The 23953-nt window shown below is 38.9% G+C and overlaps 1 protein-coding gene across 1 annotated transcript in view; it reads left to right on the forward strand.

Annotated features, from left to right (window-relative positions):
• OXCT1 (3-oxoacid CoA-transferase 1) overlaps positions 1-23953 on the forward strand; it is an 88089-nt gene that overhangs the window by 59518 nt on the left and 4618 nt on the right. The window contains exons 14-16 of the mRNA XM_064642009.1: positions 9743-9832; positions 14922-15002; positions 17171-17272. Of these exons, the coding sequence (XP_064498079.1) occupies positions 9743-9832; positions 14922-15002; positions 17171-17272 (273 nt within the window). The remainder of the gene's footprint in view (positions 1-9742; positions 9833-14921; positions 15003-17170; positions 17273-23953) is intronic.

Genomic DNA, 23953 nt, shown 5'->3' on the forward strand with positions numbered 1-23953 from the left:
GGACACATCTGACCTATCTGTGTGTCTCAAGCTAGCATCAGAAATTGCTGCTAGCAGGGCAATCCACAGCATGTACAGAGCAGCAGCAAGACCATGCGCTCTCACAGCGGTGCTGGCTCCTGTGGCAATTTAAATTAATTGTCTCACTTGAGCTTTTAGAAGTTGTGGGATCGACTGCACATAACCCTGTGCGTACTTGCTTTGTTTGTAGTTCCTTTCTTCTGATGTCCTTCTGAGACCCTCAGAATAGAAGCATTTATGAAAGAGTTTCCACTGCCTTCTGCAGGGGCAGAAGCTTACTACAAAGTACTACAGTTACAACTTGCACAAAGTACTGCTTTTATTTTCTCCATCCTTCCTAGTAGAAGGCGCATAACTATGATTGTTGTTGTGACATATATCAGAGGCTGGGCACAGGTCAAAACAAAATACCAGAGCTTCTTCTGTGTTCCTCTGTAAACACCAAAACCTCTGTCTTTTTAATACGCATTTCTGAACATCCCTTATCATTAAACTACACTGATATAACTACTGATACAGCTGGCATGCTGTACTAGCAGAAAAACCGTAGAAACAATAGTGAAGGGACCCTGCAGGTGGAAGTTGATGAATCTGAAAGCACAAAATGGATGAAATGCCTGTGACATCAGATTTCAGTAGGGAGAAACTTACTACAGGTGAAAAATATAACTGTGCAGCATAACATTAATGAGAAGGTAGCATATTCAGGAGGACTACAAGGGTGTCACAAGGTTATGCAGGGAGACTATTAGAAGGACCAACTAGAAATTAATTTGGCTACTGCTATAAGAGACAATAAAAAGTGCTTCTGTAAGTACATTAACAGCAAAAGAAGTGCTAAGGAAATTCTCCATCCTTTACTGGATGCAGGGGAAACATAATGACAGAGGACACAGAAACGGCTGAGATACTTAAAATACTTTCTTTGCCTCAGTCTTTTATAGTAAGACCAGTTGTTTCCCAGGTACTGAGCCCCCTGAGGTGGGAAACAGGGACAGGGAGCAGAATGGAACCCCCATAATTCAGGAGGAAATGGTTGGTGACATGCTACACCGCTTAGACACCCATGGGTCAAGGGGCCAGATGGGATCCATGCAAGGGTGCTGAGGGAGTTGGTGGAAATATTCACTGACCCACTTTTCATCATGTACCAGCAGTTCTGGTTAACCTGGGAGGTCCTCGGTGACTAGAGGTTGGTGGATGTGACACCTGTGTACAGAAGGGCCAGAAGGAGGATCAGGAATTGCAGGTCTGTCAGCTTGACCTCAGTGCCAGGGAAGGTCCTGGAGCAGATCATCCTGAGTGCCATCATGCAGCACATACAGGACAACCAGGGCATCGGCCCAGCCAGCACAGGTTTGTGAAAGGCGGGTTGCTCTTGCTTTGAGCAACCTGATCTTCTTCTATGACAAGGTGACCTGCTTAGTGGATGAGGCTGTGGCTGTTGGCTGCCTTGACATCAGTGAAGCTTTTGACACCATTTCCCACAATATTCTGGAGAAAGTGGTGGCTCGTGGCTAGGATGGGTGGACATTTGGCTGGGTAAAAAACTGTCTGGATGGCCAAGCCCAGAGAGTACTGGTGATTGGAGTTACATCCAACTTGGGGCCAGACGCTAGTGGTGTTCTCCAGGGCTCAGTATTAGGACCAGCCCTGTTTAATATTTGTATTGAGGATCGGATGGGGGGGGATCCAGTGCACCCTCAGTTTGCAGATGACACCAGACTGAGAGGAAGTGTTGATCTGCTGGAAGGCAGGAAGGATCTGCAGAGGGATATGGACAGTCTGGATCGATGGGCTGAGGCCAGTGATATGAGGCTCAAAAAGGCCTAGTGCTGAGTCCTGCCCATGGATCTCAGCAACCCCAAGCAGCACTGCAGGCTGAGGCAGAGTGGCTGGAAAGATGCCTGGTGGTGGAAGGACATTGAGGTGTTGGAGCATGTCCACAGAAGAGCAACAAAGCTGGTGAGGGGTCTTGTGAGCAGCAGCTGGAGGTGTTCAGCCTGGAGAAAAGAAGGCTCAGGGGAGACCTTACTGCTCTCTACAGCTAATTGAAAGGAGGTTGTAGAGAGATGGGGTTCAGCTTCTTCTTCTAACAAGTGACAGTACAAGAGGAAGCAGCCTCAAGTTTTTTCAAGGGAAGTTTAGATTAGATGTTAAGAACAATTTCCCCACCAAAAAGGTTGTCAAGCATTGGACCAGGCTCCCCAGGAAAGTAGTGGAGTCAGGATCCCTGCAGGTATTTAAGAGATGTGTGACACATATGGTACTTAGTACTCATCTTAGAAGAATACTGAGGACTTATTAATGTGTGTAGATTCACAGAGGCAGCCAGGATACATCCAAAGGTGCCAAAGAAGCTGGCCATTTCCTAAGCCACCAGCCAAGTGGCCAGGATTAACAAGCAACAGCCTCAGGGATGATACTGGGCCTGACACTATTTAGTATCTCTATTCTCTACAAAAAATACAAACCAAATACAATTTTGAGCAAGAAAATTAACTCTAACTTTGTGTATTCTTCTGGTGGAGTATAAAATTAATGTTTTGATTGCTAAGATAATGCAGTTAGTTAGCTGAGGAGAAGAGTCACGTAATTTGTGCAGGAGATGTAGTTTAGTTACATAAATCTGGATCATTCTTGGAAAAAAAAAATCCTTGAATATTAGAAGCAGTAGCCTTAGATTTTAATGCTCTGAATTGGACTAGCCAAACCTAAAGGATTAAAGCATTAATAATGAAATACGATGAAAGAAAATTATAGATATTCTAAGCTTTATCAAAGAAGATTATCTGAAAAGAAGAAATGAGGAAACCCAATTCCAATTCAATAATAAATCTTTTAATTTACAATCTGTAGAGGTGACTATAACCTAAGGCATTAGGAATATAATTTTATACATTATTGGTAGTTTTTCTACAGAGCTGCAAAGTACATCTCTTGCACAATTTGGGACGCTTTGACCATGAAGTGAACTGCATATTCATTAGTAAAGACATTTTTAAAAATAAAAGTAAACTGGCAGAGACCAACTGAGCCCGTGAATGTGTGACGGTTTTTTGGTTTTATTTTTGCCTTTAGTTGTTATTTGTAGTGCCAAGTCTGGGAGCAGAGGGCTCCACAGCAAGAGTTTTTCCTACTTGAAATTACCATTTTTAATGATGGAAGAGAGGACGAGTCTTCATGAATGCATCCTTGAATGCCTGACAGCACTGTAGGTCTTCTCCAAGGCGGCCTATTGCAGCCTGTTTGTCACTTGGCTAGAATAGGAGTGTCTTTGCACAAGGCTTATTTTCATTTGGAATCCAAACACACTGTCTAGTAACTCTCCTAGTTCTCCCAGTATTTCTGTTGCACTGAATGCACTAAACTGTCTGTGTTTTGTTTCAACTTGCAAGAAATTTTGAGAAAGGTATTTTAACTATTAACTGTAAAAATAAGTTAAGGACTACAAATTGGCTAAATTCTGTATGAATAGAAAACATGCAGGTTAATTATGCTCAGTGACTGGGTTTCTCTCAATACTTGTATCAAGTTGTCTGATGTTTAGGACTAGTGGGGCTGCATCAGTATTTGAATGAATCAGTTACCTAGAGTCTCCTTGGAAATCTACTTTTCAATGGGACATTGTTTTAATTTGCAGATGTATTAGGTTTTTGCAGACACACTTCTTGAAATTAAGTCTACAGTAGTATATAAGCTTGCTGCTTATCTCCCAACAAACATGCCAGAAAGCCCTGCAGAGCCCTTGCAGCACATAATTACCACCACTGGAAGAGTCCTGGAGCCACAAAGGAGAAAGGGAGCATATTGTGTTAGCTCTACTTCTTCCACCCTTTTGAGAGCTTTCTCTGTCAATTTTCTTCCTGTTTATTTCTCTTCAGACTGCACAGAAGGAATGTAGGAGCTCCTTGATGGTATTTTATTCATACTCTCTTAAATTTTCAATGTGGGAAGTGGCAGCTGTGCATTAGGCATCTGTATAATGAGAGCTGAAGAAATTCTGCCTGTCTCAAAAATACAAGCATATGTCAAAGGACTTCTGATCTGTGGGTTAGTGATAAGAATTGTTACTACGATATGGAACCATCACTTTCAAGAGAGACTAGTATTATGTTAGCAGTAAAATTTAATTATTGCATGCTATGCTGTGTGTTTTGGAAGTGGTATGCGAAGGTAAATGGACAGCTTAATTGTCCCATTACACTGAAAAACGCTCGTCACTGGAACGCAAATCCATTTCAATGAAGCGTGTCACAGACTGTTTTACATTGCTCCTGAGATGCAGTTTCTTGGTGTATTCATTTGAATTTCACTCTGTCAGTGAAAACTGTTGCCAATGGTTATTTCAAGCTAGGTTTATGGGAGAATAAAAGAATAAAATTTGACCAGCTTTCTTCACACATATCTTATGCTGCCTTAATATTCTGATTATGAAAAGTAAAGATGAAAATATAGTTAGTGCACATATTTGTGTGTGTTACATTTTAAGGAAGAGTTATTAATACATTTTGCCAAGAAAAAGCAGTCATTCAAGAACTTACGCTCCATTCTTTCAAAAGTTACTTTTAAATTTTGCTTTTCATTTTGTGTGTGTGTTAGGGAATACCTGGTAAGCATTCTTGAAAATCAGGCCATTTTCTGTGTGGCTAAACAGTAAAATTAATCCTTTTTTTTTGGATCCTTTAAAAAATACCTTTGCTCGATTGTGCATTTAGGGTGTGCTCAGTTTTGTTGCATTCAGACAGTATTAACTTTTTCTTGTGTTGTTGCATTACCCACTCTACTGATTGAAAAATCCCATTAATTATTTCTTTTTTTTTTTCTCAGAATAAAATCTAATCCAGCCATCCTAGTTGACAGTAGAATTACAATAATTCTGTAGGTGGGACATATAAGGACATAAAATCAGTGGAAAATAGGACAGAAATTGTAGTTCAGAACACTTAATCTTGAGCTTTATCAGTCTTTTTTGATACAATTGTCATCCATTCCTTTTCACTGAAAAAATGGAAAGTGAAATCTGAAAGAGTTGTGGCTTTCATTTTAGAATCAACTACAAACACACCTCTACTTTAAACATGAGACAGGACTGTTAGGAATGGGCAAAAGATTGTCATCTGCGTTTTTATGAAGTTAGAGTAGACGTATGCATATTTATTTTTTTAATATTACCTTCTGATTGGTATCTTTTTTGTACAACCTGGAGGTTTGAGCTAATATGCACCACCCCCCCAAAAAAACAAACGAACAAAACCCAAACCAACCATATGGAACTCCACTGCAATTGACAAGATATTTTTGTTAGATAGGTGTATGTGGCTCTGATGACCTCCCTACCTGTGCTGTGTGTCTCATTTGATGCTGGCACATCTGTAAAGGCAGATGGTACCTATACAGAAAGGGAGCACTGTGTGTCTGATGTGTGTTAGTAGTGCCTACACACCACTGCGGAGAGGGGCAGAGCAGAAACCTTTGGAGGGCTCTTAAGTTCATGCTTTTGATTGCAGCGTTAGCACGACTGTGGTCATGATGGCAGTATCTTGTGTCCACTACATTATCTTAATTTCTGCTTTTCTCTGTGGAGTTCATACTGTTCCAATTGCTCTGAATTTTAGTGTCTGTCCCTAGCACGATACAGTCATTTCCTTCCATAAGGAAGCTAAGTCTGGCAATAAATTCTGTACCTGCCACCTAGTTTGTGTCTGTGGCTGTCAGACACAATGCCGACATCTTTAAATTCTTTACTCTCTCATTCTAGGTAGCGTGTTCAAGGTCTTCAGGGGGATGTGTGAAAATTGAGATTGAGTGGGAAGCCTGCAGGTTAAACTAGAGGCACTGGTTATCTTCTGTAAGACTTTTTGAAACAGCAGTTTCACTAACTTTGGGCGTGTGAGGCATGTATTCTTTTATCTGATAGAAGGAAAGAGAAATTTCAGACTAAATGCTGTTTGTTTAATAGAGTGTTAGGGCTGCTGACAACATTGGCAAGGACTCTTAACAGGGAAGTGGCTCAGTTCCTTTCCAAACGGGTGTACATTTTCACCTTGCCTGTCCTTTGATACTCAGTTTTAAGTGGAATTACTCAAGCTGCATTCTAATATGCTTTTACCACTGATAAGTTTTCACTGTTTCTTGAACACATCATTAGCATCTGCTTTGCTGCACTGTTCATGTGATATGTGTTTGTCTCAAAAGATTATGTTACTTTAACTTAACCAGAACTGTTCAGGTGCATTTTATCCTATGATGTTGGGAGTAGCTATAAAATTCAATTACGGAAAAAAAATCCGTATTCCCTGGGGAATGTAGAGGAAAGATTTAAGACACCAACATGGATTCAAGACCTTAATAGTGTTAGAAGGCTCCTAAGTTTTCTTCTTTTCTCTCAGCTACCTCTTTTTAGTCTCTTTGGATGTTCTTATAAATTGTTTCCTGCTTGCTATGACATTTTTCTAGCTTGCTTGAAATACCATTTTGGAAAAACTTCACATTCTCTTGAAAAATATCTTGACTGTCTCATCCACTCTGGAGTACTCACAAGTTTCCTCTAGAATGGCAGGTTGTCTTGTGTGCCGCATGCGACCAAATGAATAGAAAGGTTTCTGTTTAGGAATTACTGTTAGGCTAAATTAATTCCTCGAGCTCTTTAATGTTATGTTTTGACCACTCAAATGATATTCAGATATGAGGACATTAAATGAGAAAGTATGTACCCTTCTCTCATATTTTCTTAAAGATGCCCCATCACCACAATAACAGTCAATTTCTTATAAGTAGGCATTACAAGAAATTACAGTAATTTTGTGTGGATTTATGATGGTGAAGAAGCAGAAGAGTTGATTACCTCAATTAAAAAAGAAAAATCCATCAGGTCCAAAATTTCTGCATCTTATTTGGACTGAGACTTAGCAAGAAGTGCTGATGAAAACACGATGGGAAAAGCAGAATTCCCACCTTTTGTTGTAACTGAGAAGGTGCAAGCAAATTGTCAGCTTGTGTCCTCTACCTAACACTCTGTATAAATATTGCCAAAATTTCACCTCCCAGGAACCACATGATTAATTCAAAAATCCTTTATTCTCACTTCAAGCTGTTGCTGGTGAAGTGGGTTTTATAACAGTATTTCAAATTACTAATGCTCTACCAGTGCTCTAAGCCTTTGCTTCTGGTTTCTTAAATTAGCCGTGCCAATGCAATTGGGACCTAACAAAAATCGTCTTAAATAAATAAATGAAGAGAGTTGGGGGGTGGGGGGCAAAAAGGGGCAAAGTGTCTTTTTGGAATCACCTTTTAGTCTTGAATATTTTAATTCCAATTTAGGATGCAGCTGGCCAGTATGATGTGGGGGAAAGTGCAAGTTGTGGTAGTTTGGTAGATGCACTGAAGGCACTGTAAGGGTCTTCTGCTTTGGGTATTCCTCAACATGTAATTACTTGGCTGGTTGCATGTAATGCTTAATTGATTTGCTTCACCAGGCACCACCCTACAGTGATGAATATGTTTTCCTAAAAAGCAGGAGCAGATGAAGCTCCCTCTCTTTGACTTGCATTTTCCTGTTTCTGTGTACACAAAAGGATGATGTCTCTTCTCTCAGTCCTGTATGATTTCTCCAGAAGTAGATTTGTTGTTGACCTTCATCAGCACTTGGTTCTTCAGGTATTTACTTGTTGCTGTAGGTCTTTACTAGTTAATAGAACTAATAGGCCTGGAAAATGAACTAATGGCATTGTCAGGACAGGTACATTGATAGCATAATCCTCATTGCAAACGTATTCTGAGTTACTGGGGAGATAATATGTCATCTTCAGCTTCTGCATTATCTTGTAAGTGAGCCTCTGGCAGGTATGTGAGAGATCACTGAAGTCTCTCTAAGAACTCTGTATTTCCAGGTAGGATGGAGAATGATCTGAGCAGTACCAGGAAGCTAAGGACAGAGATAAATACATTTGTATTTGCAAAGAAATATTTAGTAGTCACGATAATTAATATAATTAATATTAAATATTAGTCTGGCCAGAGCAATTCCAAAGGGATTTTTTATAGATATAGGAAGGTGTGATTTATTCTCCTCTCTGCAAACACTAGAAAAGTATTATTTGGGGGAAGGGAAGAAGGGGGGACAGTGGTGAATATTCCCTTCACTACAATCAAGAGACCATAATGATCAACAGACTAATAAGTTGCTGGCTTGTCAGTTTAATGAGACAAGTCTCTTCCATATGTTTTTTATCATGGACCATAGGTACTGATTCTTATAAGGTACTGAATCATATAGCTGATAGAAGGAAGCGTAAGAGAAAAGCTTTGTACTAGGAAGTTTTCCAGTCATTTAACCATAAACTTTTAGGTTTTGTATATAAAACAGCATATGTTGTATTACCATCCATATAATCAGTCACAGCTTGATGCTGTGACCACTTCCCTGGGGAGCCTGTTCCAGTGCCCAACCACCCTCTGGGTGAAGAACGTTTTCCTAATATCCAAACTAAATCTCCCCTGATACAACTTCAGACCATTCCCACAGGTCTTGTCTCTGCTTGGCAGAGAGATCAGTGTCTGACCCTCTGTTTCCCCTCACAAGGAAGTTGTAGGCTGTGATTATGTTTCCCCTCAGTCTCCTCTTCTCCAAGTTGAACAGACCCAGTGCCCTCAGTTATACGGCTTTCTCTCAAGGCCCTTCACTTTGTTGCCCTCCTTGCATCATGTTTCCTACTAACCTCTCCTATCATGGTGTTCCACTCCCCTTTTTGCGCTCCTCAGCAACTCTGGATTGGTATATGAGGTTGTTGCTATGTTTGATTATTGGGTCTAGTGCTTGTTGTTCAAAAATGATTGCTCTGCTCATACTGCTAGAACTTTAAACTTATAGTCATTTCCTGTCAGAAGTGTGCCAAGTTTGGATCTGTTCTAAGATCAGGTGCATCCAGTTTAAGGTGATGGAAGCAGGCAGGGATTGAATGCTGTAGCACTACAGAAACTAAAAGTAAAGGTAGCTGAACACCAAGCCATAAGACAGCTGCTGTCATAACAGGTGCAGTTCTGACACTCTTTGAGAGCAGAATGAGTCCTGAGGCTGAAAGCATTGCTTAGTTTGAGGCACAAACACAAGTGATTACTGAGCCACATTTATTTATTTGCCCATATTCTGAAATGACCTCTACATACATCTGGAATAGATCAAAACATTGGTTTGTGCTGATACAGTGATGCAAGGCATGACTTTCTAAACTGGCAAGTGACTTTCTAAACTGGAAGGTGGATAGTGCTCAGATGTTCTTGTTACTAGATGCCATAAGCCAAGATTTCTTTTGAGGAAGTAATGACATTTTTGTCAATAGGAGGATGAACACTTTGCTTTTCTAGTGACAGAGCCATTGGAACTAAATTCATTGCTCCTCAGTGTCAGTGTCCCATTAAGCCAGTGGTACTACTCAGATTTTGGTTACACCCCAGGGCACCAGCCATAGCAGTGGGTCTCCTTGTTCTACTCATCATTCTTCTTCTATTTACATCATATAGACCCTAGAAAGAGAAAGCTGTTTTCGCTCTGGTGAAGCTCTGTTGGTGTTTGAATACAGTGGTTATGAAATAGGTGGGCTTTCAATGCAGGAAAAAGTGACCATGTTGTGCTGTCACTGCAGCCAGAATATTCTCTCTATTTTTTATTTTTTTTTTTAAATAATAAAAATGTTACATTTCCATTAAAATTTAATTTTAGGGTAAGATGGTGAAAGGGATGGGGGGTGCCATGGACCTGGTATCCAGTGCACAGACCAAAGTCGTTGTCACCATGGAACACTCAGCCAAGGTAAGGCTCTGCCACTTCTTTCTAAATGAGTGTTTTGTGCTATACCAAAAAAAAAAAAAAAAAAAAAAAAGAAGTAGAAAAAAGAGACATTAATTCTGCTTCTTTGTGAGATTTGATAGTTTTGCTGTTAGTTATTATGGTGGTGCAACTGAGGCTAAGTTAGGATGGTTCCTTTCTTCTTGTAAGTGAATCATTCACCAGGCAGAAAAAAATGAAATATTAACTTGGTGTTTAAAAGCTGCACATGTTTTTTTAGCTACTTCATGCAAATTTAATGGGGGTGGCAATTGCCAGAGCTAAAGTAGATGCTGCCCTACTCTTTGCCTCAAAATAATCTGAAAAATGAGGTTCCCCGTGGCTAAATACTTGTTATGATGGAAAGGTATTTACCTTTGAATTGCCAGTCAAATTGGTGCCGACAGCTTAATAGAACAGATCTTTTTGATGAGATGCAGGCTGCCTTACATCATTATGTGTTAGTGGTTAATTGAAAGACTTCTTTGTGGGTGCAGTGCTATAGACATAAGCAGTCCCCCACAAAAGATCGTAGGAAACTCTTCATTTGAATCTTCTAACATGGGACTGTGCAAAATATGAGAAAAATGTACTGAAGGAAAAAAATCTCTATACCAAATGTTTAAAAATGCACTTCTTGTTTAATTTCTGGGTTTGTGGTATTCCAAATTTGTTGTATGTCTGCAACAAGAATTAATGTGTATTGTTGAAAATAATATCCTTGTCAGAATGCATATAGGCAATCATAAGGAATTTGCATGGTAAGCTATAGCAAATACGTAAATATGAAAGTAAGTATAGTAGCAGTTGTGAGATTTTTAATGAGATTTGAAGAATTAATTTTCACTTAAAAAAAAAATTGAAAAATATAGTAGTTTCACAGTTTATACTAAGCTGTGATCTCCAGGGGCACATTGTCAGTGACAGTCCTGAGTTTAACCCAACAGTTTTCATGCTGGTACACATAAATAAGTAAATGAAATTAAAAAGCAAATTCATCCTTATGACTTGCATCACTAGCCCAGAGCCTCCCAAAAACTACATATATAGTTATCCATTTGCTCATACACACACTTCAGGTGTTAATGTGATCTCAATAAATATTTATGCTAAATTTCTACTTACTGTGGAATTTGGTTAAGGCTCAGAGTCCAGGAAAGGTGTAAGTATTCAAGCCAGTTTTTCTATTTAGAGACACTATTGCTGAAATATATTTTTCAAAACAGTGTTTGAAAATTGGTCTCTGGGTTTTTTTCTCTGTGAGAGTACTGAAACCTGAAAAAATGAAACCACAGATAGCTTCACTGTTATGAACGGTCCAGTCATTGTATCATTTTTTTTAGCGCATACATATACCTACTTTGGGCACTAACGTGCATGCTGTGCCTCCTATGCACTTCAGGAGAGCCAGTTACAGGCTTTCATAAATTATTTCTTCTGCTTTTGTGAGAATGCATTGTCAAACTAAACTCTATGCATTATTTTTATTTTATTCTTTTTTTAAAATGGCACTCTTTCCTCTTACCTAGTATGTTTTTGGGGTCTTCATGCTAATGCCTCATGTTTCCTCAAAAGTTAAGATGATGAAAAATAGAAATCTCATGTTTAGAAATCAAAAACTGCTGTTAAAGTTTTCAGGTGCTCTTTTTTTTTTATTTAAAAGACAAGCAAATATAGCACCCATGAGGCCACTTCTGGAAGTCAGAAGCCTTTTGTTGGGTGTGACTGCTTTTTAATTTTTTACACTGAAGATTTTCTTGCAAACTTATTGCATCTGAATCTATGTATCAGAGGAGCAGTGTTTCATCCTGCTTAAAGCCCAGTGTGCTATTGAATGTCTGCATGTACTGAGACACACTCTTGTCTGTTGGCTTTTGAGTAAAAGGCACAATTCTGTCATCTTACTCTCCAAATAAATAAGAAACCTAGCATCAGATGCCAAAATTTACTGTATATCAACAGCAGTCAAGATTTGATGGATGAAAATACAGTGGAAAACATAGAATATACTCAGTACCTTCAATGGAAATGTTCAAGAGTTGCTGCAATAGGTAGTTCTTGGGCACAGTTTTGTCTTGTGAATGATCTTTCAATCCTTATCAAGATTTTTTGTATAATAGTAATGGCTTGTTAAACATTAATATTTTCCGAGAGTTTAATAGCCCTTCCCTTTTTAGTACAGACACTGAAATTTTTAACATAGAAATAGTCTGAGTCCTTGCAGCACAGGCAAAACATAATTTACAGTTAATTATGAGGATGAAACTAGTATCTGTCTTAACACTCAAATACTCAAAGAATTTTCCTCTTTTTAAATTCTGATATGTAGTGTGTTACAGATACAAATAAATACACTCAGTCCCAAATTAACTACATTTTTAATTACCTAAACTTGTATGTGTATTGAAAAACAAAAGATACAGAAGTTGGATGAGAGAACATGGAATGAGATTTGTAGAAGACTCTTCAGCTTAAGAAGCACTATTGAGGAGAGGTAACGAAGAAATATACATAATAATGAGGGCACAGAGAAGGTGGATGCGGAAGGGCTTGTCACTGCCTTATAAAAGAAGTAGGGATACCTAAATGAAATTAGCAGCCTGCGTGGTTGAAACAAGAACAAACGCTTTTCACAGCCAGCTAACGAAGTTGTGGATGATCAATAGAACGATATAAGATCTCAAATAATTAAGCCTATAAGAAAGGGACTAAACTGCTTTATGAGGTTGAGTTCATCAAGGACAAATAGCATTGCCCAGAAGCAGTCTCTGCATCAGAAAATCTGTGTGTCACAGCATATCAGAAACCAGGAGGGCTTATCTGTAGAAGGGTGTTCCAATTTTTGCTCCGTATGCTTAGGCCACTGTGAGACACTTGGGAAATGAACCTGAAGTCTAATTCATTAGCCTCTTTTTTAATTTATTTTTTGCTAAACTACCTCTTTGTTTATAACCATGAAGAAAAAAAAATAGAATAGAAGGCAGTTATTTAATGTCTAGACAGTGACTATGCATCTGTGTCTGATCTGCTAAATTCTGCCTGAGGGAATTAAAAGTCAAGTTCTTACCCCCATACCATCATTGACATGTTTTGCAAAACATGGTAAAGTAAGGCTGGTAATTGTTCCATTTTGTGAAAAGAGTTTTCTACACTATTCAGAAAAATAGAATGGAAACTGGTTGAAAGCACTTGATTTGGACATGACTGAAACATGGAGCACTGAATTGAAATCTCCTTTCTCAAACTGTGTTGTGCAAGATTAAGGACATTTTGGTTCTTCAGCAACAGAATTTTTTTACTTAAAGCAGACTGGAACACCTTAAGGCTTTATATATCTACACAACAGTCTTTTCCTTTATCTGAACAAGTCCTGTATAAATTCAGATGGTAGAAAAGCATTCCATTCAGATTACTGTTCTTACATCCTACCTCATGGATGTCTTCCAAAAGTCACAGAATCGTTTTGGTTGGAAAAGGCCTCTAAGATCATTGAATCCAGCCTTTGAAAAGATCAGGAAATGCATGTCATCTTCAGTGCCAACTGGTAATACAATATTCTTCAGCTCAAGTGTAAAGAAGCTCAAATGTATCAGTTATCAGGGACACAGGAGCCATTCAAGCTGCCACCTCTGCAAGTCCATGCATTTAAATCTCAATTAGGTCCCAGAAAGAGACACTTCATTTCATAGGGCTGAAAAGTGTATCTGATATGTTTATGATTTATGAATAGCGCAGATTAGTCTTGGCTCTTAGGCAAAGTGCATAAGAATGTCCTCAAGAGGGACAGGATGTAAGTAGATCAATTGAAAGTAACAAGAATGAAGAAATAGTTCTTCACAGAAAAAAAAATATATTCAAACGCACATGGATTGCTTATCTTGTTTTCACTCGGGAGTCAAACTGGCTGCAAGGTGGTTCCTGAGTTTATATTAAGCCTTAAGGCAAACTGGTGATGGTAAATTTTTTGAGTATTGCATTTAGATGGTTAAATGAGACATGTTACACTCTGAGAGTTCTGAACTGAAAATTGATAATTAGAGAAAAAAATAAAAGGATGGGATAATGGGAGAAATGTGCACTTAATGGTACCTCTGTAAAACACAAATACTGATGAAAAATGTAGCAATCTATTTTTTTTATATCCATTCAGAGCTCTTGAAGCCTACATTAATTTAGTAGGTTCTAAAGCCATTTGTGAACTCTTACTAAAAGAAGGAAGAAAAAAAGAAAAAAAGGAAATTAAAAAAAGATGAGGAGATCACTCCCAAAAACCCACGACCCAAACCTTACCTGTCCAGCTTCATATCAGAAGCTATGTCTTCTCATGAGGTAATATTTTTCCCAGGATTTAGATTAACTGGCATTTGATGCCCCTGAAAAGAAAATGCTTTTAAGTAAATCATGTTTTCTATACATACATTCTTTTCTACTACGTGCTAATTTGTTCTGTCTAAAACAGAGATAATGTAACTTCAGCCAACGCTTGAGGATGAGCATATTGCACTCATCTCTCAGTCTGCTTTTGGACTTTACTGGAGAGATAGAGGGAATGGGAATTCAGTGTGGGTAAGGAAACTGTATTTACTATTTGCAAAGCATAACCTTGCGTTTGAGCCCTGGGGGTTTGAGGTGCCTCTGTATATGGTTGATTCTGCACATATTGTTTGTGATAAAGTATAAGACAGAGAAATATGTTTCCCATAATGTTGTTCCCTAATTTTTTTCTTTCATGTGTCATCAGTGAGGTCCCATGTATTTCTTGTCCTCACATTGCAGCAGGAAGGGCAGATTATTAAGCAGCAGTATGCAGAACTTCTAAACTTAGGAGTCCACTCAGTGATACAGTAAGATTCTTATTGGTCATCTTCCTCTATGTAGGATTTAAGTAATAACTGTCCCAAATTGCCAGAGATGTAGTCTGCCGTAGGAGTGAATTCGAAGAGTGTTCTGAATATATTGAATGTTTCAATAACACAGAATGACTACAGCTGTGATTTTCGTGTATGTATTTGAATTCTGAGTAAGTTGTGTTGTTTTTGAAAATTTTTGTTTGTCTCTATATTATTAAACACAGGGCAATGTCCATAAAATCTTGGAAAAATGCAGCTTGCCACTTACTGGGAAACAATGTGTTGACCGCATCATTACAGAGAAGGTAAAGTACTTTTCTTGAATCCTTGCTAACAAATTCCTCCTCCATCCGAAATGAAAGTAGTAAAGCTTAGTAAAAATGAAGCATGTGTTTAGTATCTGTTACCACTGGAGGGAAAAGACACCCTTGGAGCTCAGGTCCAAAGGTCTTGGGGCTCATATTTTTCCTTTTAAATCTATGACATGTTGCATGCTGAACTGTACACTTAGACACTTTCAGAACAAAGATGCCATGTATGACAGGCATGAAAAGTGTGTATCTCTTTATTTTTCCCAAAGTATTCCTGAAAATTTGCTGTGAGATGCAAATCTTAGAGTACAGCTGTAATCACAGCTTGGGGTTTTTCGGTTGTTTTATTATTTTTGTATGTGTGGCTGTGGGTGTTTTGGTTTTTTGTTTTTCGTTGTTTTTTTTTTTTCCTGGGGGGGGTTTTGTTTGTTTTGAGTTTTTGTTTGTTTGTTTGTGGGTTTTTGTGGTTTTTGTTTGTTTGTTTTTTGTGTTTTTCTTCTTTTTGTTTTTGTTTTGGTTTTGGCTTGGTTTTTTTGGGGGGGGAGTTTTTTGTTGTTTTGTTTGGTTGGTTGGTTGGTTTTTGATTTTTTTTTTGTTTTCCCCCAGCAGAGCACATATAAATTAGACAATTGGCATCTTTCTCGATGTGTACTACAGACTGTTTCAGATATACCTGTAGCTGTAGCAGAGCTTTAAGTCTTTTGTTCTTACTTGATTCCGTTAGTGAAGCAGTTTATTCTCCTGTGCAAGTATATATGAGTATCTGATATTGCTGCTTCTCAAAGTACATTAGTGGATCTTTTCAGCAAAGGATAAGTGACTTAAGGTTTTTGCTGTAATCATACTCCTTTTATAATCAGTGTTTACATTTTTAAGGACTTACAGTAGTCCCTCTGTGAGCCACCTATCATGCCAAGTAGAATGCATCAAAGGTGCTGATGTAGAATTTGCTTTCTCCAGTGGTATATCGCTACATTTAAAGGATTTTTCTTCACAAAGTAAGGAAAAATAAATTAAAATATGGAAGTTTTTTCCAGTCCTCTACTCACTGGCCACATACAAATATAAGGTACAAAGAAAATGAGAGGGAACAAAAACTGATATAAAATAAACAATAAGCAAAATTTCTCTTAAGATTCATCACTTGCCAGATCTTGTGGCTTTATTGGGAGATGACACAAATGTACAACAGCATTTAGATAATGTTGCAAATTCTGTTACCACAGTAGCATCCTAGTGTGCATGTTCCTTTATGACCAGCTTCTCTTTTAAGACTTAGAGGAGCTGTCATTTTTTAGTCCCATAAAGTGGTCTCGTGCCCAGAGGACAGCTAGTCTTCAGTACACTTCTGTGATGAGCTTAAGACTGAACTTTTATTTCAAGTTCAATTTTCACTGGTCTTTTGGTACTGAACTTTTATTTTTAAGGAAAATTACTTTAAACCTTATGGTTTCCCTGGCAACTAGCTTGCAACCTGTGTATCTCCCTCTGGTAGGCACTATTAAAGTGCGCATTGTTTTACAGGTGTTTTTATGTGATGTGCTTGTAAGTCTCAGAATTGGATTGCATATCTTATGAAGACATCAGGAACTTTGCTCCTTCAGCCATTTCCGCCCAGGCTTTCCATTGAACATACAGCAAGAAATGGTCATTGCTAGCTTCTGAAAATACTAGCATTTGCACTGGGTGTGCAGTAACTGTAGGAGAAACTTACAATGAGACAAAGGTGATCTGTACTCTCTACTGGCCTTAAAATTAAATAAAACAATGAGGGAGATGTTCACTTTTCCTGTTTCTTTCATGGTCTCTTGCTGGGCATTGTCTTGCAGCAAAGAACATTTCAGCCCTTTCCTTTGAACTTCCCATTCTCACCAAATGGGAGTGGCAGGCATGGTCCTCATTTCCTGCAGGGATAAAGAGTTGTACATTTGTCCCACAAAACTAACACATGTAGTATTTTAAATTCTTTCAGATTCAAAAAAATGTAGCAGAAATCTTTATTGATCAGTCAGAAAAGTGAAACCAATTGATAGTGGCATCTTTTGTTACTGAGGGAATGCTACCTGCTTCAGCACACCGTTTTGTACAATATTACCATTTACATCCCTGTTTGCTGCTTTGGTAATAAAAAAAAATAATTGTGTGCTTTTTGATCTTTGTAGGCGGTGTTTGATGTGGACAAGAAGAAGGGATTGACTCTCATAGAAATCTGGGAAGGACTGACAGTGAATGATATCAAGAAAAGCACTGGCTGTGACTTTGCAGTAAGTAATTTTACAAACCCATATAGTTAGTCTGGAGTCAAAACAAATATTCTCCACAAGTGTTCATCACATGAAGACTTGTAGATGAAGTAAGTTTCTTCTTTATAGGTGAGGACTGAATAGATTGCCTGTGGGATTTACAATAAAGACGTAATTTAAGGCTAATCTAGTGTGATTATGTCAGAAGCATCAGATGCTAGGAAAACCAGGAGAGATGGAGAAATGACTAAAAGGACAAGTGGAAAGGAAACTTTTATGCTTTGAAGAGGGAGCTAATCATTTTGGAGAAGTGGATGAATATTTATTTTTCCACTGTATAAGTCAGTTTACCTAAGTGTATGTTGCTAATTTTCCATGCTGTCTTTAGGTGGAGTTGTAAGTCTTCTCAACAGGAGTGATATGTGTCCACTCTCTGTTAGTAGTGCCAGTCAGTGAACTGTTCTACCATTGATATCTTTGCTTTGTCTCTCCCTTTGGCTTCTACGAATGGAACTTATGCTCTGCATTAATTCAGAAAGCCCCTGCCTTTTGACATTTATTCTTGTCTCATTTACAAACACAAAAATGGGTTATTAATGGAAAGCTGTAGCACACTAGGGTGTAACTGAATGCATGTATGGTTGATAATATAGTTTCTTCATGGCCTTCCCCTGCATGAACATCACAAATTTTTTTCTTTTGTTTTGTGAAGTCTTTTGGGGCAGTTCAGCCCTCCTTTGGCAAAGACAGCAAGTATGACTATGCAAATGCTGCTGTAAAAATAGTTGGGGAAAATTTAGTAGTGAAACAAAGTACTCTTCTTCTATGCAGAGTTTCATGGCAGAGCAATAGAACATAACTGAAGGACTGCAGAGCATTCAGTATGTGAAAGGGTTTCTTAATAAGGCTTTGAGCATACTGTTGGTAGTAAGTAAAACTTTCAGAGCAATGAGCCTGTGAAATTCCATTCGTTTCCTGTGTCCGTAAGAGAGCATTTCTGATAACTAAATATGATAGCGTATGTTTTTCTTTAGAAAATTTTAAATAAAGAGCTATTCACTGCTGAAAATAGCTTAATTTATCTGAGAAAAAATTTTGATTAAAGACAATTGGTCTGCAACTGCAGAGTGCAGAAAGCTGCTACAGAATCACTTTGGTAGGTTACTAATTTTCCAGGTAATGTCATTATTATTTTTTAATTTAAAGTGGAAGCAAACTTCCATATTCAGCAATTCTGTGTGCAAAAGAAATTATTCAGCTTCTGACTAGGAAAAAATTATCAATTTTTTAAAACTTTGATAATGTCAGGATATCTTTTTCTTGCACTGATCAATCTGTCAAACAGCTAGCATCTAAAATTAAAAATGAACTTTGTAGGTTTGCGTCATGGTTTGAGATAGCCCCAAAAATCTAATTCCCTAGTCTAAGCCCCCCCCCACATCTCAACCTAATGTGAGATGGGTTTTTCCAGACAAAACACACCAGACTCCAAATAGGGGAAAGGGAATATATTACAACGACTATACAAATAAATATTATAATACATTATACACATGATCACAACTATCTCTACCATGACATAAGTATTTACAATGGATCAGATCTCTTCTCCCCTCCAAATAAAAGTCCAGGAGGGAAGAAGGACAGATTCCTCCTAGTCTCTGAGCAGCAGGATGTTCTAAGGCAGCAGGTTCTCCTCATCTGTCTTCCATGCAGCAGTTGATAGCTGGATTGTTGTAGCTGGATCTCTTTTCAATACACACAAGGGGGTCTCCAAGCCCCTCGGCTCTCCTTCGGTCCAAGCGAAGGTCTCACCCATGGACTGCCAGCAGGGACAAAACTCGCTTCACCACAGGTATATCACGAAATGCAGGGGCATCTTCGTGAAAGTCCCTTCCTCAGGGGATTCACCCCTGAGTCAGAACATCTTGGGCAGCTTCAGTTGCAAGCCTTTGCCTCAAGAGTTCCACCAGAGCTCCTGTGCTCTGTCTCAACTGCCAATGTGGCAGCAGCGGGGGGGGAGGGGAAGCAAGGTCACCCCCTCTGCATTCCATCTGGCCATCCTGGTCCAGCTCCAGGACGTCTTTGAGCTTCTTAGCTCCTCTCTCTCTCCGGTACTGCTATACTCCAGAGCTCCTCTCAAATAGGAGTCCATCTACTCCTCCTTTCTCGGAGGTCTCAAAGGAGTTTGGGGGGTGTCTGGTTTAGTTCTTACCCCCAAAACCTCTGTCTCTCAGCTGCTGGCTCTCTTTTTCCCGGCTCTCCTTCCAGGAGTCCTCTCTGCGGTGCATGCCGTTTCTGCTGCTTCTCTGGTTCAGTTCTTATCTGTCCTGGCTCTTAGCCAGAGTCTCTGAACGCTGCATCTCTGCTTTCTGCTCTGTCTCCGCTGCCCACAGTGGAGAAAAACATCTCCTGGCTTAACCACAAACACTTAGCCCAGTCTAACACTGTTCCAAGTCTCTGCAGTCCACCCCCAGCCAGGGGCTGGGGGGCCCCAGAGGGCCCAAGGGGCTCTGAGCCCCTTCCTCGTGGCTCTACAACATGGCCACCACTCCAACAACAAACAAACTACCACTCTTCTCTTCCATTTGCTTGTGAAATGTTTACATTTTCCAGGAGCGCCCATTGGACAGAACTTCAAAACTTGCAGGGGTTACCACCCCTTGGGGTTTTACCATTTTTCTTAGCCTCTGGGGGAAAACAAGATTCAAACCACTACAGTTTGTAACTATTGCAATCAGTCACTTTGTTTTGTTCTTTTGTATTTAATTTGGGGAGTAACTTCATAATGAATTTGAAGGCATGATGTTTAGTAAGCATTTGCATAGATGTAAACTACAGGAAAGGACCTCTGTTTTCGGAACACACTAGCCCTTATTTTTTCAAAACCTGCTTATTTGGAAGGATCTGGGGCTTTTTTTTTGTTCAGGTGACCAATATATATGTATTCAATTAAATGTGTTTTTCCCAAAGTAAAGGCCAGAAGCCTGTGCTCAAGGCAATGAGGACAGAAGCAACCAAAAAATTCAGAGAGAGAAGTGCGAAGCATAAAATGATGGGCTATGAGGTAAAGCTTTGCAGCAGGTGTGATAGGGCAAGACTGTTAGGTCCAAAGAAAAGATTAGCACCACCCAGCAAGTTCCTTGCTGCTTTTCTGGAAGTGTTACAAAGGAGAGGTATAAATTTCAAATACTTAATGTAGCCTGAAGTTAGCAGTTGATGAAAAGTACTGGAGCAATCCACTGTCTGGGTCCCTGGGATATGTCTTACTAGGATCAGTAAGGGACACTCCACAGGCACAGTTTCCTTCTTGTCCAGAGAGCACAGTCTGCTCCACAAGGCTGCCGTAGTCAGGCATGAAATCATGAGTTGCACTAAAGCACCTGTGGGCATGAAAAACGTAGATGCTGCTTGGCTTATCCATCTACAGGTACTTTCCTTGAAAGCAGGTGGCTTGCATAAATGCTTTCAAAGTAAGGCATTTGCAAAGTGTGTACCCCTGCCAAAGTATGCACAGGAGTCAGTGTGACATACAGGTGAGTCATTACAAAAGTGCTTGAAATCTCTACAGCACTGTGGATGGAAAGCATTAACCGCTGATTTGTTTGTTAAACTTGTGGCATGGAAGCACACTAGCTCGCTCTTTCCTTCCTTCCTTCATTCTTTCCTTTCTCCCTCCTTCCCTCCCTCCCTCCCTCCCTCCCTCCCTTTTTTTGTCACCCCTCCTCTAAAGCGCATTTCCAGACCACAGTGTCCAAGTCCTCCTCTCATTGAAATCCTTACCAAATCTGTTGAAATCTTTGACAGCAAGACTGGGTTACTGTTGTATAATATTGGACCCTTGATGGCCCAGTTTTCATCTATACCAAACAATGGTATGTCCTTCACTTAGTCTTGAAGCTCAGAAAATAAAGATTTGAGCATTGTGATAGGCATTTATTCAGAAAGCAGCATTCTTGGTCCTTTATTCCATGTTTCAAGACTCTGCCTCAGGCTTTCTTGCAACAGTAGGTCTTGTGCTTGTGATTATTTGTGTTCACTGAATGAGACATCTTGGTTTTATATGGGTGACAGGAGCTTTAGTGATACTGTATTGCCACAGTAAAAGCAGGATCATATTTGCCTAGTTTGAAACAGAACTAATTGGGGAAAAATGAAGAGTTCACCTCTTTTTCTAGCATCTTTTTTCAGTGGATGCAGTGAATGATCTGAACTAAAACAAATATCTCTGTAGGTTCACTAGAAATGAGATTTTAAGGGGTTGCTATAGCTTTGTATATAACTACCTCACCCCATGCAGACTACTCCTATTTGCAGAGGAGAACTTCATAGTCTGCGTGGCCTTATTTGTGTCACATTTGATTATACAGTCCCATTTTCACAACCTGCTTACTTGGAAAAACATCTCCTAAGGAACATTTGCAACAACAAAATGTCAAAGGAAACATGATTTAAACTTAACAATCTTCATTATAGACTGGCTCGTATAAAACATGAACAATTCACCCTCAATTTTACTGTGCTGTGAAGACAAAATGTTGGCTTATCTTGTATGCTTAAATCAGATTTGCTGTAGCCTAGCATGTAGATCACCTTGGCAGGCAATCTGTTTGGGCTTGTACTGGCTTATACCATTGATGAAACCATGATAGGACATACTTTTGCAGATGTATTTCATTATAAAAATAATCAGGATAAATCTAAAATCTCCCCCCTCTCCCTGCCTTTTTTTTTTTCTTAATGTAAAACATCAGTTTTACAAAATGTTCTTGAAAGATAGTGTGGAGAATAGGAAAAGCATCTGCCAAGGCAGATGCTTAAATAGAAATGTTTAAAAAGAATGTTTAAAAATAAATTATTTATGTTTAAAAAGAAAGTGACTGTCCAATTGAGTACAAAATGGTACAGGATATTGGTTTTATTTTCTGGAATTACATTTTCCTTTGAGAAACATTTTCTTTTGAGGCTGTTGCAGGATTGACTTGATTTTTAAATGGATGTTGTGTTTTTGTGACTTTTGTATCATATATACATATATATATATGATGATGGAATTTTTTGATTTTGTCTGAAATTAAATACAAAATAGGAGTTAATAAGAAAAGCAACTTTTATTAATTTAATGAGGTAAGCAACTTTTAACAAATATGCTAACTTTTTTTTTAGGGTCTCTTTTTACATTTGGATCAATAACTTGCTTTTGCACACTGGTCAAGGTTACCAACTTATTAAGACTCAGCACTATTCAGAATCAGGCCCTGAAAGAACATTTGCTACATTGAAAAACAATTAAATGAGCACAGAGCTGTTTGTGTAGCTGAAAAGTATAGTTAGGGTTTGGAAATCAGACAGTCAACAGGCTTGAATTGCAGGGAATCTGTGAGGCTCTATCTTCTTACCAGTTCAAAGGCCATGTACTGGGCTGCCCAGGCAAACTTCTCCCTGTACACCTGCTCAACATAAGCAAAGTATTTTGAAGCTTCCAAGATAAGATGTTCTTCCCATAGGTGAAATAATAATGAGAATGTTGCTTAGGAGGTGCTGTAAGAAAGTATCCACTCTGTAGACTGTGAAACAGTCTACATTAAGGACCTTCAGTCCTTACCAAATGCTGTGCTCTTAGCACAGCGTGACACTGAATTGGCTGCAGTACTAGGATTTAAAGTAGTGGGCTCGGGAGGCTTTCCTCATATCAGATTTGAGTACTCCTTGTTTTCTAAGCACAAACTTGTGTTACACTTGCATTTTTCTGCTTATTTAATCACATGTTATGTAGAGCAAAGAATTTGGGTCCAGTTTAGGTCCAGTTCTGAGTGTTGCTGAGCTCTTGTCACCTCCATTACCTTCAGCAGGCATTGTGACACATCACACTCATGGGCCCCAGGCCCTTTCTGAAGCAGAGTGTGATACACACAAATGACAGCTGTTAGCATCAGATGGGCAGACATTACATTTAACATAATATGCTCATCAGATGTGAAACACTTGATGTTTTGATGGCACCGAAATCTGCAACATTAGAAAAAGAGTAATCTCCTCCAGTAGTTGCCTTTTGTCATTTGCAGAATACAGTTCTTGGTGGTTCTATCTTCATCCTCCAGCTTTTACCTTTACCTCAATGGAACCATCCCTGGTGGAGGCAGAAATAGGCCTAAATTATGCAAGGCACATCAGAACTTGCACTCTGAAACGTTGAAAGATTTCTGGAACTACCACAGGAATGCTGATGCACTCAGGGAGTTTCTCTTCTACACTTGTACCTATTAGATCTCTTTATTATCCTAGTTCACACACAACTTTGAAAAAATCAATGAATGGTTGCCATCCATTGAAAACATTTCATTAGCATTTGATACGTAAACACATTCTTCATGAACTAAGCTTTCCTCTGTGGCTACTCTCATAAGGTAATAAATGATGACACATACTGGCTGGAGGAAAGATAGCAGAAATAACTGGTACAGAAAATACAACCCTGTACTTCTAAAAGAAAGAGGCTTTAATGCTTGAAAAGGCCCTTATATCATTCTTTCATGAGTTAGCGTCATTAGTACTTTTAACTGAAAAAGATGGGTTAAGGAGGCAGAAGGATGCAGTAGGTGAGGTTTCCATGGGACACATTAATCAACTAGGAGACAGATTGTCCGTGGAACTGCTTTTCATCCTGAACAAGCAAGATCACATGAGTTATTTTTGCTCTTC

This window comes from Pseudopipra pipra, chromosome Z (genome assembly GCF_036250125.1).
Source record: "Pseudopipra pipra isolate bDixPip1 chromosome Z, bDixPip1.hap1, whole genome shotgun sequence".
Classification (NCBI taxonomy): Eukaryota; Metazoa; Chordata; class Aves; order Passeriformes; family Pipridae; genus Pseudopipra; species Pseudopipra pipra.